We start from the raw sequence: 18052 nt of genomic DNA on the forward strand, positions 1-18052 counted from the left end.
TTCATTTGAGCTGCTAAGAACAGTACTGGTCAAGCAGGCTTTTATTCCTCCTTACAGTAGAGACCACTGAGGAACATGTTGAAAACATTTCATAAAACCTTTCCTACATTTTTAAACTCCATATTAAATCACATAGCAGAGGAAAGAAAAAGGAAAATAATGGCAGGTATTGAGAATTTACAAGGTTGTGTAAATTGATTTTTCAGCCTTGTAATGATGGATATAGGACCAAATTGTGTATTATCCATTAAGGGTACTTTCTGCACAACATTTGTCTAAATAAAAGCTATATTTTATCAGAGCATAAATGAAATGTAGTTTAATTATCCAGCAAACACACCATTTATTAGTTGACCTGGCTTTCCACCAAACACTCTAAACCTTTTCTTTCAACTTCATTTTCTAACTTTGTAGCCCAGAAAAGCATGAAATCATTTGTTCTCTCCTTTAGCACGTGTCCAGAATGCTGCTAATTTGACCAAGAAAAGTTACTTTTACACAATCCAGTATTGCTCATAAATTGGAAGTTCTTTTTTATACATCTATTATAAACCAGATGTGCTATACGGCTGTTTTTATACAATAAATTGCATAGGTGTTTACTATATTGGTATATTTATATATATATATATATATATATATATCATGTGATGTATCTGAAGTTCACATGGGTTTGTGCTATAGATGATCAAAATTCTATAATGTCCAATCACATTAAGATACTATTTCAGTTTTTTGGTAGATGTTGGTGAGCAAAAAGAATAGTTGACAGTGTCTTATCTGATATCTGAGATATCTGCAATGAGATTCTGCAAACATTCTTGGGACATTATGAGGTTTTCTCTCATAAATAAAGTAAAGCTATATTCACTTCAATTATCCAATTAAATACAGGTAATTGGGTATTCAAAATGAACACAGTGGGGTTGATTTAATAAAGTCAAGTGCAAGTGTAGTTGCACTCATTTTCTCCAGAGATTAGTGCTGTTTTTTTATATTCCTTGCACCTGACTCATTGTTTTTTACAAAGTTAAGCTTTACCACATACACTAAGCTCTGGGGAAAATGAGTGCAACTGCACTCGCACAGTGCAGAGTCGTATTTGCCTTTAGTAAATCAGTCCCAAGGTCATCCTATTTAGTAAGCTCAATTCAACTTTGCTAAGTTAACAAACTCTACTCCATACTCCATATCAAACTCATAGACTTGCATAGTGAGAAGTAGCAAAGCACAATAATTGTGTAAGACCCCACCTGCAAAGCATTCTCTGAATGATGCCCATGCCAAGCGGCTGACCTTCTGTGCTCAAAATGCAGCAGGGCAGCCGCTAAGCACATTAACAAGTGATTATCACTGGAGTAGCTGTGTCTACTAAAGAGAATTCCAATTTCTAGAAGGATCCCACAGGTATGGTATATGAATAGTTACATTGGTAGTTGGTCGCTGGTTCATAAATGGAATTCTACTTCAAAGTAAAATATAAGCATGAAAAAAATATTTTTTTAAAAAAATTTAAGTGGTTGTGATGGCTGAAGGATTTTTACGTGCATGCATTTTATACATGAAGGTAAAAAACCTTTGTGTGCTGCTCCCCACACAGCCCCCCGTCAATATTCGCCTGAACCCCCCATTGATCCAGTGATGTGCACAGGAGCTTCAGCTTTCCTGGGTCTCTCTCTCCTTATTGGCAGAAATACAGCCAATGAGGAGAGAGCAGGGGACAGGGCTGAGCCACAGCTCTATGAGTGTTATGGAAGCATTGAACAGGGCTCGGGAGCGAGCAAGGAACAGGCACCAGTGCCCCTATAGACAGCGGCTTGCTATTGGGGCACTGGTCAAGGGGGAGCAGCCAGGAGCATCAGCAGAGGACCCGAGAAGAAAAGGATCAGGGCAGCTCTGTGCAAAACCATTGTACAGAGAAGGTAAATATGACATGATTGTTATTTTTTAAAAAAAAACCTTTAATATCACTTCAATGCTTCTTGATAACATTTCATGCACAAAGATAGCTTTTTTTTTTAAATATACATATAAAAATAAAAGGCAATATTTATCTTTAAAATCTAATTGTAGTTTCATTGAAATGTTAACAGACAGATTGAGGGTGATGTATTTTGTACCACTTCTTTTTAGGGTGAGAGCAGTAGTCTCTCTGCAGTGATTTAACAAGCTCCCTGTTTAGCTAAAGTTCTCCAATCAACAAACTGCAAGCTCACTGCTGACTGAAGAGCCCTATCTCTGGCTCAGAAGGGAAGGTGGCATCAGATATCTGCAGGGAGACCACTGCTTCCACAAAGATAGAGGGGCATTGTGTGGTAGCCTGCACCATTTATGTTCACCATCTGTTCCCTGGTGCATGGAGGCCAATGCCCACAGATGATCTTGCTGCAAATTAGGGAGGTATAATTGCCTACAATGGGGGGGGGGGGTTATAGATAAAATGAGTGAAAGCTATGAAGAAGTGGTAGGGAGGGGGAAGATGAGGGCAATGAATGGGGTGTGCAGATTTGGGGGTTGGGGGACTGGTGCAGAGGTCAGAGCTGAGAAGGGGTGAAAATGAGATGTGGATAGGGGAGGCAGAGGTAAGGGCATGTGAAAGAAAGCTGAACCCTGTACTCTGTATGTGGTGTACTTCTGAACCCTGCACCCTGTATATAGCACACCCCTGATCCCTGCACTCTGTACATAACGTATCCTTGAACCCTGCACTCTGTACCTAGCACACCGCTGATCCCAGTACCTCATACATAGAGCACTCCTTATCTCTGCACTCTTTATGTAGCACACCCCTGTACCCTGCACTTTGTACATAGTGTACCCTGAACCCTGTGCTCTGTATGTAGCACACCCCTGAATCCTGCACTCAATGTGTAATGCACACCTGAATCCTGCACTCTGTATGAAGCACACCTCTGAACCTTGCACTCTGTAAGTAACACACCCCTGAACCCTGCAGTCTGTACAATGTACACTCCTGTACTCTGCATTCTGTACGCAGCACACTACTGAACTCTGCAGTCTGTGAGTAGTGCACTCCTGAACTCTACACTCTCTATGTAATGCATTACTGGTATTTAATGCCCCTTTAAAACCTTCCTACTGCAGTTTGGCCACAACCACCATTTGACGTGGTTTGGCCAGAGGGGAGAGGGAGCATGCTTGAGTTCCTGCACACGTTCTCTGAGAAAAAAAATCCCTATTTACACATGCATATTTGTTTCAACACCCTCAATGTATCTTTTAACATTTTAATTAAACTACAAATGGGCTTTTACAAAATCATGGACTACAAACCTTACTCTATAAAATCTGCAATACCTCTGATTGCTGCTTGTAAAATGACAGATGATGCCAAAGGCATGTGCCTTATGTATCAGCAGCCCAATTACTGTATACGTAGTGTTGCACAGTTTCTTCCTCCATTTACATTCTCCTCCCTAATCTCCCACAAATTTATTAGATGGGTTGTAAATGTGTGGATAATTAAAAAAAACAACAAAAAAAAAACCTATACTTAAGTGGGCTGTCACAAAATCAGTGGATAGAACAGAAGTGATGTCCTACTAGACAGAGTTGTGCTGTGTGGCAGATCTTTATAAAGCTGGCCATAGATAGTACAAATCTCAGCCAGTTCAGCAGGGACCATTTGAGATTCAAACCATCCATAGGAAGGCTGATTGTACCCAATTTAATTGTTGTATGACTTGGGTACAACCAGCCTGTTGGATTTTTCATTCAATTATTGCCAGCAGCTATAGCTGCTAGCAATATTCACTTTGTTCTCCAGGCAAAAATGGCTCCCCCCGCCAGGAGAACACAGTAACTCCGGGGTAAGGATTCCCCCATCAATATTGGCTGTGTTGAGGGGGAAATCAAGCTATTTTCTTTTCTGCAATCCATGGTTGCAGGAAATAAAAAATTGCATTGTCTCTTGCCAGCCTAAAGTTGTTGTAAAAGTTCAAGGTTTTTTTTACCTTCATGCATTCTATGCATGAAGGTAAACATCTTTCTGTATGTAGCAGCTCCTCCCCTCAGCATCCCTAATGCTTACTTGAGCCCTATTGTGAGTCAGAAATGTGCACCAGAGCATCGGCTCCCTGGGGACTCTCCCTCTTCATTGGCTAAAACAGCAGCGGGAGTTATTGATTCCCACTGCTGTCAATCGTAGCCAGTGAGCCAATGAGGAGAGAGAGGGAGCGGTGCTGAGCTAGGGCTCTGTGTGTGAATGTACATGAAGAGCAGTGGCTCAAGAGTGATCCTGATTGGGTGCCCCACAGCTCGATAGGATGGAGGAGCCAGGAACAGAGAAGAGAAGACTGAGAACCTGAGAAGAGGAGGATTGGGGCTGCTCTGTGCAAAACCACTGCACAGAGCAGGTAAGAATGATGTGTTTTTATGTTTAAAAAAAATTGCCTTTACTATTACTTTAACTTTCAGGACTGGATGGAGAGAAATATTTTTTTGTATCTTTATTTCATCTGTGCATTTAGTGGCTTACCCACAGTTCAGTTTTAAGCTTGTCATAGATTGACTGATTTGCCATATTCCATTTATCGTATACCAGCTTGAACGTTCACTTTCTTCTTACACAGTCTGCATACTTTGTCTGTTGATATTGAGAGCCATTGTTCAGCAAAAGTCATGCTTTACATTAGTCTTAATCTGATATATGCAGCTATTTCAGCATTTAAGCCAAGGCAATTGAACTATTTCTAAAATGCAATTCCATCAGCCCACTGCATACACAGATGCATAATACAACAAAAAGGATTTTTCTTTATACAGTCAATGTTTGTAGCACATTATATGTTGCAGGTTCTTTTTAAAACACACAACAGTGTGATATATTGTATGAATTGTAATGATAGACATAAAAAAAGGATTATACAACTTTCTAATGAATGGGTCCATATCACCAGCAGTAAAATGTACTAAATTCAGTTTCAAATTATGTACAGTCAGTCTTGTTATCCAGGTAATCCTGCGGGAGATCATAGCTTGATCAAAGACCTAATTTTTCTACATTGCAATTAATCAGCATAGCTTGGTCACTCATCCCCTTTTTGCTCATTGGGCTATCAGGAGCAGCAGAACACTGCCCTGCTGTGCAGGGAATCACAATAAGGTAATATAAAGATAGACTGTTTTCCTATATGCGCAATTTTTTGCCATTTTTAATGAATACACAGCTGGGATGAGTAGTATTTTTAACATTTTTCTGTAGATCAGATTTACATGCTCTGTTTGTAGCATCACTGTAAACCAGATAGATGATCTGATTATTCAAAACCATGCAGATTTGCAACTCAAGGTTAATCAAAGTTTGATTAGGATCTCACCCCCTCCCTTTTCTTCCATCATGAGAGCAATTGTAGCAGTATTCAGTAACAAAAACATATGAGACATGCACAGTTCATTGTTTCTAGCACAGAGGTATTCTGTGAGGCCGTCTATGATCTACAGAAAGGAAGACACCCAGACCATGAGATTTTCAAGGGATTGTGTTTAAAAATGCAAAATAACAAAGTTATTTTGACAGGATAAAACCAAAGGTATTCACTTAGCAGTTTCATTTCTTAGCTACCTGTTCCAAATCATTAGCAAATGGGTAAATGCAATGATGTGATGCAATTTCCAGATATAGGAGGCAGGTTTTTTTTTTACACTAGCTTGCATTCAGATCAAACAGAATATAGCAGAGTAAAAGGATTTTTTGAAATCTGATTTGAAGTGAATGCTGAAATTTTAGCTTGTTCGATGGGAGCTGGACATTATATTTAGTAGTTTTTTCCACAACTACTGTATATGACAGATTTCTTCTTCTGCCGTCAATTGTTAAGGCAGCAGGAGGTGCCAGCACCTATAATGTCCTTAGCAACCAGTGATATCAACTGGCCATGGTCATGCTTGGTAAATGACATCACCGGGTATACTTTACTCCTTTGTATTCATTTAGTTTACATTTATCAGCAGGAACCCAAGCTATAATTCATAATGAAGGCAGCAACAGGATTGGAAAAGGTCCGTTGTTCAGTGGGGTTTTTCCTTTGGTGAGTTAATAGGCACCATTTTGCATCACTAAATTATGTGACTGATAATGAATTTACATTGTGGGACATAAAAGACCCTTGTCCTCATCAACATAGGAACAATATGGTTTGCTAGGGTGGTTCTGTTCCTTTGGCCCACACATGCACAATGTAAACTCTCCCTGTTGCAGCTAGGGGTTGCTGGTCCATTGGCTGCTCCATTCCTACAAAAAGTTCAGACAAAGCCATTGCAGGCTGCAAAGGATTTTAAGAAAGCTTCTTTTTAAAGTAGTTTCGGCCTACATTTTTGGAACTAAAAAAGAACCCTGGCTATAAAGTAGGTTTAGCGCACTATGATGGTATATGCATATGGGACAGCATAGTGTTCTTTTTGTCAAAGGTGAACTCACCCTTTATGAAACAGGAAGCATTTTTTGGGCTAGGAGGCAATTCATACCTAGCATCTACAGCCTCTGTATCTTAACCAGCAAAGCTCCTAAATAAGAGCTTCAGACCACTCTCTGCACTATCTGAGCATTGAGTACTTCTGGTTTCAACTACTTGTTTAAAATGTAAAAATAATCATACATATGGGACCTTGTATACTTTTTAAGGTCATATTTCATTGTGAACACACACTACACTCTGATGGTCATGGTAACCCTCTAGCTTGGCTAGGATGTAGCCCTTAATTTTAGGATACTCCTTGACATTCTGAGCTTGTAAGTCAATTATGGCCTTTTGGGGTTCCTTCAAGGACTATTTCCACAAAGTGCTCTGTACCAGTTGACATCTAAATAATTACAGGTGTTTGTTCTGTACCATTTTTCTAGGTATAGCTGTAAGCCTCTGTACCACTGTCTGCTTTTTTGACTGGGACTGTATCTGCTGCTAGGCAGATTCAGTTGCTACTGCCCTTCTATAAAGACCATTTACTAATATGAGTAGTTTTCAAGCTCATCCTCTTTGTTCAATAATAGGTGTCTGTCTTTTGAAGGTACTGATAGCATTCAACCACCAAGTTGCAAGGGGGACATGCTCAACCGGTTGTGTTAGCAGTAAACAATGCATGGGAAAGGGACATCCAGTAACAGTCCAAGGTGGTTTGTCCAGCACTTTTTTCAGCAAGGCTGCAAACAAACACAGTTTCAGTGCAAGAGGTCTTTGTACGGCAAGTCCATAGCATTAAACAAACAAAACATTTGCTTGTCCAAACCACTAAATAAACTAATGTCCTTTACACCACTTGTATCATCCCATTCAGAATCAGCTGACACCAGGTTATCAATCACTGCACTAAGATTAGTGGTGTGTTCCTTGGCTCTAAGGTAGTTTGTCATGTTTGGAAACTGCCTTAAGATACCACCTGCTTTTGTACTTTTCTATGCGCTGTATGTATCTTGCATTGATCAGACGGTTCTCCTTGTTATAGGAGATGCATCTAAAGGACAGCATTCTTGCATCCCTGTATCTAAAGAGCTGTGCATGCCACTTGCTCCTCATATGTACAGGGGTTTTGATCTTAATGATCAAATTAATGCACTGAATAATTTACCACATTGTTCTGAATCCTGGAGGGTCACTTTTTGATCATCATAGTGCACATGAGGATGCATATGGTAACCTAGGTGAATGCATATGTACTCCCTCCCTTTCAGACTCAAATCTTCTATGACCTTCCTTTTTGCCCCTACCCATTATATTAGCTGGGGATTTCAATAACATCTTAGTTTGCATACTGAAAGCCTCTAATCCATTGAGGACTGCCAATCTTTATCTGCATCCAACGGCAATTGCATTAGTGGTTACTGGAATCTGGTGGTGGAATCATCCTGGAGTCAAATGTTTCTCTGACCTATCTCAAATCCACAAGTGATCCTCAAGACTAGACTCAGCCTTTACCAACCAACCAACCCTTTCTATACATTTCAGGAGCTTAATACCTAGTGGGAAACTTGTCTGACCACTCCTGAGAGGCAGCTGTTGGAAATTATGCCCAGGTTGGATACAGAAGTAAAAGATAATGGATCAGGTGTCCCATTACAAAATGATAATTAACCCAGGTATTCAGTGGTATGAGATGACTTCAAGGTATTTATGCAGGGAAAGTAGGTGTCTGCCATTTAGACAGCTCAGAAACAGCATGGCCAGGTCCCAAGACAACTCTAGGGTTTGAAGGCAATTGCTTCAAAAGCTATGCTGACTCTACTGATGAGAGAAACCCGTTGACTTGCTTAACTTGTTGCAGGTCAGGAGGCACCTAAATTCCACCTAACTGAACTGAACCATTACTCTCTTGGGGCTGTCTCAGAGTTTTGGTTTGAACAGGGTGATAAAAGTGGCAAATTGTTTTTTTTTATTATTGGCTGAACAACATGCTCATAAGAACATACCCTACATAAATACCTTAGAGGTGAATATATTTATTAATCTATACTGTAAGCCTTTAGGTGATTTTATTTGGCACTGTATTCCCAGATCCCCCTTGTGACATGGGCTCTTTGCAATTCCCGCCACAATGCTTCCTGATTCTTAATCTGGAAGCAGACATCTCCATTCTAAAGCTCAAGCAAGCTACTCCTCCATTCCTAAATGATAAATCCCAGGCCCTGAAGGGTTTCTGGTGGAGTGCTACAAATATTATGATACACAACTGGCCCCTAGGCTGCAGAATTCTATAACCACTGCTTAGACACCCAGCATCTGCCAGACTCCATGTATGAGCCCAGGTAGATGCTACTTAAACCAGGTAGGCAATTTCCTCTACTTATCATACTGTCATATAGCTTTACGTAATTTGGATTTTAAAGTCCCAACCAAGACCTTGGCCACAAGACATTCTAAGGTGGTTGGCTCTTTGCAGAGACCAGTCTCATATGGGTCTATGGCTCTTCTCTAATAAGTTTGTTGACTGGGGGTGAATGAGGGATGTTTTGTGTATGGATGTTATCTGCTGGAGGTAGCATCCCCCGGAGGGTACATTTCTCCATCAGATCAAAGACCACATAATCAACTAGCCTATAATTACTGGAACACATGCTGACCTGCACTGGGGTTTTGGGTAATTCCCCCAGACTGTGTTCCAATGATCTCCAATCTTGACACCATTGGTTCTCAGTAGCATAGTTTGGTTGCTATTGATCCAAGAATTCTCTGCATTTAGTACAAATATTCTTTTTTTTTCTTGGAGGGATAGAAGAGGGAGAAAAAAAGCAATTTTCTTACATTTTTAAAGTGCTGATATTGAACTCCAAAGTCTAAATAGTGGGGTCTTCATTAAAATTGGACATTATTTCCAGTGCTGGAATATTGTACAGTAGTTAATTCACTGTATAACCGAATGAAAGTAAAGCCTCCCCTGCATTTAAACCTTTATGAAACCCTTAATTATTCCAGGCCTTTGCTGTAGGAACAAGACATTAGCTATAGACAGCAGATTGCAATCAGCATTTCAATATTAAAACATTCAAAATAAAAAGGCAGATCCTGTGCCAGTCTTTCGTACATAGTGGACTCTTGACACGCTTTCCTGTTTTTTTGGAAGGTTTCACTGTTTAGAGGAAGTGTTACTGATTTAATTTTCAGCTTCAAGATGTTAAGCAATGTTTGAAATGCTGGATATTGCTTTTGGCACCAACAGGTTATAATTATGCCTTGCAAGTCATCTTCCTAGCCCAATACAAACAAGCCAAGAAAAAAAAAACTTTATAAACAATGCCATGGTATGTGATTTCAATCAATGTTTTATTAACTTGTGCTTTCCCCAATGTTTAATATGGCTATGACTCAAAACTCTAGAAATGTGGTTAGTTTCTGCAATATAATGTTATTGCATCTGGTCATGATAAGCATTTGTTTACTTTTAGAAAACTCAAAATTTACACGTAAAATTTTTAATGGTTTATCTCTTCTGATGTGTTTCATAGCTAGAACGCACTGTGTTCTGTTCAATCTGCAGTCCACAAATGTCCCCGTGTCGTAGCTTATCAACTTTGTGCATTGGTTTGTAAAACCCAGGAGAATCATTATCCTAAACAGTTAGCTATCCAGTACTCAGAAGCTGACATTGAAAATGTACATTTTTTCGAATTATGACAGTTGTGGCAGTTGGTGCAAAGCTATTTACTGTCAGAAGTAGTTATGGTAGAGCAGTCTGAAATGCCTTTAATATGGCAAACAAACCACATTACATGTATAATATGTCTCTAGGGACTTAATGACATGGGTGAATAAGCCTGTCATAGAAGGTATGGGTAATCATAATATTATGATGCACGTTAGTACATGCAGTATAGCCACCATTCAACTCTGTGGACAACCAACAGAGATTGTTTCTTTGGTGGACAAAAAGAGACACAGCTGTGCAGTTTTAGTTAATATGCATGTAGACCCTAACAATAATTTTACAAATGTATTTACCTTTCGCTTGTCACAATGATGTCACGATCTCCACCTCAGCCAATCAGTGGGAGCCTTGTAGCCATTGTTGAAATATAATTTTTTCCTTTTAATGACTGAGCAGTATTTTGTTCTGGGAACAGTAAAGAAAGTGCCCATCCTGCCACCAAAACCACAGTGCTGTATACTGTATGCAGCTGATGCTACATACAGTTTATTTGCATATGTCAGTGATGTAAATATTTTGTTTGGACCAGTCTCGTTCAAATCAACTATTTAAAGTCACAAGAAACCTGGAGTTAGGCTTTAAACAAAATGTATTGTAGCTCAAACTGCTTTCACAGCTTCCTCTTACTTCAGTAGATGCTGTGGTCATTGCAACATGAAGTGTCCATCCTCTCACTCTAAGCCCTACTAAGGACACACTACTGAAGGCCACATACCTGTCCTGAGAAGAAGAGATATACAGTTGTGTTCAAAATAATAGCAGTGTGTTGAAAAAAGTGAATACAGCTCAAAATCCTTCTAATAGCTTTTATTTCCATACACACAAATGCATTGGGAACACTACACATTCTATTTCAAATCAAAACATGAAGAAAAATATATCAAATTTGTGTTGCTCCTCTAAAAAATTGAAGAGTAGTGAATATTAGACTGTTCAAAAAAATAGCAGTGTTTGTATTCTTCTTTACAAACTCAAACATTCACTATATAAACTGAAAAATGTTTGAAGATTTTGCTTTCCTTTGAATCACTTAATTAATATTTAGTTGTATAAGCACTGTTTCTGAGAACTGCTGTACATCTGTGTTGCATGGAGTCAACCAACTTCTGGCACCTGTGAACAGGTATTCCAGCCCAGGATGATTGGACCACATTCCACAGTTCTCTATTTCTTGGTTTTGCCTCAGAAACTGCATTTTTGATGGCACCCCACAAGTTTTCTATTGGATTAAGATCCGGGGATTGGTCTGGCCACTCCATAACGTCAATCTTGTTGGTCTGGAACCAAGATGTTGCACGTTTACTGGTGCGTTTGGGGTCGTTGTCTTGTTGGAACACCCATTTCAAGGGCATTTCCTCTTCAGCATAAAGCAGCATGACCTCTTCAAGTATTCTGATGTAGTCAAACTGATCCATGATCCCTGGTATGCGATAAATAGGCCCAACACCGTAGTATGAGAAACATCCCCATATCATGATGCTTGCGCAACCATGCTTCACTGTCTTCACAGTGTACTGTGGCTGGAATTCAGTGTTTGGGGGTCGTCTGACAAACTGTCTCCGGCCACTAGACCCAAAAAGAACAAACTTACTTTCATCAATCCACAAAATGTTGCGCCATTTCTCTTTAGGCCAGTCAATGTGCTCTTTGGCAAATTGTAACCTCTTCAGCACATGTCTTTTTTTCAACAGAGGGACTTTGCAGGGGCTTCTTGCAGATAGCTTGGCTTCACATAGGCGTCTTCTAAATGTAACAGTACTCACAGGTAACTTTAGACCTTCTTTGATCTTCCTGGAGCTGATTGTTGGCTGAGTCCTTGCCATTTTGGCTATTCTTCTATCCATTCGAATGGTAGTTTTTCACTTTCTTCCACATCTTTCAGGTTTTGGTTGCCATTTTAAAGCATTTGCAATCATTTTAACTGAGCAGCCTATCATTTTCTGCACTTCTTTATATGTTTTCCCCTCTCCAATCAACTTTTTAATCAAGGTACGCAGTTCTTCTGAACAATGTCTGGAACGACCCATTTTCCTCAGAATTTCAGAGAGAAATGCACTGTAACCAGGATGTGCAACATTTTCTGCCTTCCTTCCTTAAATAAGGGCAATAATTGCCACCTATTTTTCAAAGAATGAATGACCTCATTAATAGAAATTCACACTGCTATTTTTTTGAACATGCCCCTTGCAATTAGTGATTCAATTACACAGAATCAGCAGCATGCATGTCATGACTGTTGGGTCTGTTGGATTTCTATTACTCTACTACACCTGCTAGTAAATTATTTGCCATGTAGAAATATAATTTCTACCAAAAACAGTGATTGATCAGGATAGTGATGTCTGACTGCTATTATTTTGAACACAACTGTACATATCTTGGAGGATCTTTTATTACAAGCCTGTTTTACCTTAGTTCCGGTGAGTGCATAGTGGTGAAGGATTTCACAGATGTCTCTTTTCCACATTGGGATGTCACTTCACTCTATTTAGGATTGCAGTTTATATTAATTGTGGGTACAGCCATTTATTCCACTGAGCACCTTTGTTCATGCACTGGATATCATTGGATCAAGGACTTCTTTCTATTTATTTCGACTGAGTCACCATTATCAATAATTGCACGTATCATATTGTATTATTTATTTATTTATTAGCAACATTCATGGGCTATTCATGGGCTATTGTATCACATTTTATCTTCACTAGTTGATTGTTTTTTAGTTTTCAGGTAGCTACACCTATTCTTTCATATAGCGCAGCACTTTTGTTATGTTTATTGTGATATGGAGTGGGTTCAAGACTTGTGCTAGCTGCTCTATGTTTTTCTCTTAGCGCTCACTTTGTACAGTTTGTTTTGTTCAGATTATATTCTAAAGCTGGCCTTACATAGAAAGAAAATCGAGTCAGTAATGTTTGATTTTCATATAGTTAGTGCGCTTACTGCGACAGTCTATTTACAGTGCAAGAACAAAAATGAATGAACATGTTGGAGGTTGTTTTTTTTTTAGCAAATGATTTTTTACTGGTATACAGGTTAATTGTTTTAACCCCCCCCCCCCCCCAAAAAAAAAAAATAATAATAAGTGAAATGCACATGAGCAACAGAGATAGTAGCAGAACTTCATTTGAAAAAAAAAATTGTTTTTGTTAATTTTTGTTTATTTTTGTACTCATCTATGGCAAACCTAAAGCCTGGTCCAACAGAAACTGGCCATCATTCTGTTTGTGTGTATAACAGCCTGTCCAAACGTGCAGCTTCTGTAGAACAGGCATGCTGGAAAAACATCTGCCAATCAGCATCAAATCTGCGCTCTTACCCAATGGCTGCGAGCGCTGACTGGCTGTCTCTGGTTGGGGGCAATCCCCTTGTCAGAACACAATAGCTCAGCGGATAGATCACTGAACTAACATTGCATCTTAGTAAAGAGACCTTGACCCTTAATTTTTTTTCATACAGCCTGTTGGGCTGAATGAAAAAAAAAACCTCATAGTACGTACCAGGCATAAGTAATCTGTAACATCTTGTGGTATGTATTAGATTGTAAGCTCCAGGCAGCAGGGCCCTCCTATCTCTCTTGTATTGAACTGTATTGTTGCTGTATTGTCTCCCTTTATATTGTAAAGTGCTGAGCAAACTGTTGGCGCTATATAAATCCTGTATAATAATAATAATAATAATGTATTACCTCTCACAGAGATTGAAGAACTCCCCCTCACAATACCTTTGTGAATGGATAGAGTGATCTTTACTCAGGCATTATCCAAGGTCTGCATATAATTTCTAGACAGATATGTGCACCCCCTATGTTATTAAAATGTTTGACCCAGATCAACCCCCAACTGCTGCCTTTCACTTGCGACTTGCTACACCATTACATTATTGCTGTCTGATCATTGCAGAGAGTAGATTAAGAATTTGTTTCCTGCAGCAGACAAATGACATAATCTCAAACTGGGCAGAGTCACTTAGCTGGATCTCAAGGACTGCATTTTCTTGACAAAAGGGTTTTGAAAAAGGAGGCTGTTGCTGTATATTGTGAAATGTCAGGTCATAATTTATGCAGATCATGTTAATGACATTGTAAATTTGATCTATTCTACCTATTTTCCAACAGGCATTTCCCGGTAATGGAAATTCAGACACTGTTGTCCGGCATGACCTGCAACACCCCGTGATAGCTCGCTATATACGCATTGTTCCCCTGGACTGGAATGAAGAGGGACAGATAGGGTTAAGAGTGGAACTCTATGGCTGTCCATACTGTAAGTTCATGTACTTCCTATGTTGTTCAGTAACCTTTTGTATTAATTGTGTAGGAAATGGATTTAATCCTAGTCCAGTTTATTCTGTATTTGTCCCATTGGAGAGATTTACTTTTACTTCCTCTCCTGGAAAAACTAACAGGATCAGAAAAGAGATGTTATGGTCTAGTAGACTGTTTTCACTGGAATAGATGATCCCCTACTGTTCTGATCACAACCATAACATTTTATATATCCAATAACTTCCTTGTTTATGTGACAATGGTCAGCTGGTCAAATAGAGAGGGTGAACTCTCCAATGGGAGCAGGTATAATAACCCAATAGGAAACCTAATCCTTCTACGCTTAAAAAAAAAAAAAAAAGTTCTGGCTATGGATATACTTTAGGTGCAGTATAATCATGTTTTCATATGAGCCACTGCACACTAAAGAGGAGCTTATCAATGGTTGACTACAGTACTTGTTAGGACTGGCCCTGCTGCCAAGACCAAACCATATAGTGTAAATAACTCATTTTTTAAAAACTGGAGCTTGCCTAAGCAAATAATAAATTTTTTTGTGTAAAAATCATGATTTTAATGTAGAAAGCAGGAAATATTTGAACAATTAATTGTATTTTTAAGATAAAATGGAGTTTTAACAGTATGCAAACAAGATTGTACTAAGTGTTTTTAATTTTTCATGAAAACATTGAACAATAAACTCATGATGCAGTGTGAAATGTAAAACAAGTAATACAAACATTAAAAATTGTCAGGAAAAAATACAATATGGTTGATTTACTAAAACTGGAGAGTGCAAAATCTGGTGCAGCTGTGCATGGTAGCCAGTACGTTTCTACCTTCAGCTTGTTCAAGTAAGCTTTGACAAATTTAAAAGCTGGAAGCTGATTGGTATTTAAAGTAGTTAAAATGGCAAAATGGGAGCTGCCATTGCTGTTTTGTGTGCTTCTTTCAAAGATGTGAACTGTGGGTTTGTCATCCTGATTCTATTTCACTGCTGATGTGGAACAAGTATGCAGCTGGTTGAGCCTGTTATTTCTGAACTTTCATCATGCATGCTTGTTCTGGGTTAGCAACTCAGTACGTAGTAAAGTCAGGATCAAAACAAGAGCCCCAGAGCTTTCATTCTCAAAAATAAGTTAACAATGGCATCTCCCATCAGTCTGTCACTGTAGATTCACTTTAAAGTGGAAAGAAGTCAAAGAGTATTACTGTCAAATAATATTATTTACTAATATTATTTGTGCCTAAACAGTACCCTGAAAATTCTACTTATTGTCTTGAATTTCTCCTGGAAAACAGCAGTGCATTTGTTTGTATGTGCATGTGTGCCTAGGCACTCCTGTGCCTATGACTTTATAGTTGTATACAGGGGCGGACTGACAACTCATGGGGCCCCCGGACAATAGGGGATCATGGAGCCCCTGTGTCCTTGCCCAAACTCAAAAAAGCCTATGAAAAAGGTACCAGGGGCATCTTATGGGGCCCCCTACTGACCCCAGGCCCTTGGGCAGTGACCGAGTTTCCAAATGGTCAGTCCGCCCCTGGTATATCTACAGAAGACACAATACAGAACAAGTCGAGATAAGAAACTAAGACTAGGTTCACACTTAAGCATCAGTCTTTTCAGGTATCTTTAAAGTGTTTTTTACATACTTTTTTAGAAGCATTTTTCTTTTTAGACCAATGGGAAGAAAGTTGTTGTTAGGTGTGAAAACATACAAAAAATACAGACTCCTTTTGATGTTTACAGGGCCAAAAATGTTCAGTTCTGCCCCAAAAAAGTGTCTGTTCTTCTTTGGTGTGGCAAGTGACAGCACATCACTCTTATGTGAACAGGCCCTATAGATAAAATGCAAATATTATTTTCAAGCATTTTCATGCTTCTGGAAATGCACCACAAATAACTTTAGGTGTGAATGGGGGCTAATAGGGAAAATATTAGGAGGTAGACCAAAGGCAGTGCTAATGACTAGTCCTTTGCTTTCTGGATGCTTTAACTTGTGCACAGCTTACAAAGTAAACGTCCTCTTGAAACCTTTTTGCCTAAACTGTATGCTATAATATAACAGAAAGCATTTGGGTTTTTAGTAAATGTAAATATAATACCAGATCTTTAAAGTTTTGTACTTATAGGGACTTTTCAACACACACTAAATGTTTACAAAATGTGTTTACAGCTGGTTTGATAATGTTCATTTGAATTTTAGGTTTACAAGTACTTGAAAGGACAGAATAATATAAAAGAAAGAGTTTTCCATGCTAAAATGGCTTTATATGCATTTATGTACTTGTATTTTCTAAAATGAGATTAAAATAGGAAAAAAATATTAATATATAAAGAAACCTGAATCTCCTTGGAATTGAGGGACTTTGGCAATCGTAATGAAATCCCATCTCTGAAGGCACAGTAGAAATAAAAAATACTGTATTATTGAACAGAGTTTCCTTATTCTTTCATAATGTTGAGAGGATGAGTGATAAGCCAATCTAAATTGTGTCATAATGTTACATGCAGCATTTATTTCTCGACTTCTATACAGCTCAGCGGAAGACAAACTTACGCTCTAAATATATTTTTCTTATTTTGCATTACACAATATTTATAAAATCATACAAATATTATCTGTACAACCTTGGTTTGTACTGTTATATATCATGTTAATAGTAAACAAAAATATATAACGATATTTCATCTCCTCCAGTCTAGCTCTAAAATAAGGAAGTGCTCCATGCACTGCCTTCTTGATTACTTGTATTGTAGAAAATACATGTTACTGCTGCATGCAATAGATAGATAGATAGATAGATAGATAGATAGATAGATAGATAGATAGATAGATAGATAGCTATATTGGTGGTTTGACGGATACAACAAAAAAAGTCCACTGGTGTTTCTATGAGCCAGTAGATACTATTACCCTATGTGTTTTAAGGTATCCAATAACTTGAGAGGAGTTGCTTGACCCAGGTTTTTTTTTTGGATCACATATCTTTGAGTTATCTCTGCTGACCAATGATTTCAAAGTGAAAACAATTGAATCCATTAGATTGCTGGCTCATTTCTATTGCTTTTTCCCAATATAATAACACCAAGAGGTGTTTGCACACAATGTCCTCCTGCATAGACTAAACATGAGCCAGTTGTTTATGTATAGGGTTCCACTGGTAAACCTAGGTGCCTGAGGATGAACAGATCATCATGCCTGGATATCCAACTACCTTTTATGTCTGTGGGCAACTGTAAGCTAGAGAGCCAATAGGTTGCTGATTGTGATCTTCTCTGTGTGTCTTAGATTTAAGTGAAAGGAAATCCACTAATGTGTAGTCAGATTAATATATTAATTAGGATATATTTTGGTATCTTATGTTTTTGGACTCTTTAAGTTGAGAGTGTAAGGATACCTCAATTTTTCTATATTTCTCTATATATTTAATTTGAAACAATAGATGGAAAGGTAAGTTTTTGAAAGTAGTAAATTCACACAAATACTTTGTAAGTAGGCACTGCAATAATGTAATCGTGAAAAATAAAGTATACCTTTTGCTTTACATTAATTGTAGTAATGTGCAGTAGTGTGTACTGCGCTCATGATAAAATTTATACAATATCAATTGCACATACAGCAA

The 18052-nt window shown here is 38.5% G+C and overlaps 1 protein-coding gene across 1 annotated transcript in view; it reads left to right on the top strand.

Moving 5' to 3' along the window:
- The window catches only part of CNTNAP2 (contactin associated protein 2), a 2186758-nt gene that overhangs the window by 971909 nt on the left and 1196797 nt on the right, over nt 1-18052 (top strand). The window contains exon 4 of the mRNA XM_089687345.1: nt 14273-14420. Within this exon, the coding sequence (XP_089543471.1) occupies nt 14273-14420 (148 nt within the window). The remainder of the gene's footprint in view (nt 1-14272; nt 14421-18052) is intronic.

Source organism: Staurois parvus, unplaced genomic scaffold (genome assembly GCF_062004578.1).
Source record: "Staurois parvus isolate SC_StPar_1 unplaced genomic scaffold, SC_StPar_1.0 ptg000020l, whole genome shotgun sequence".
NCBI classification, from domain to species: Eukaryota; Metazoa; Chordata; class Amphibia; order Anura; family Ranidae; genus Staurois; species Staurois parvus.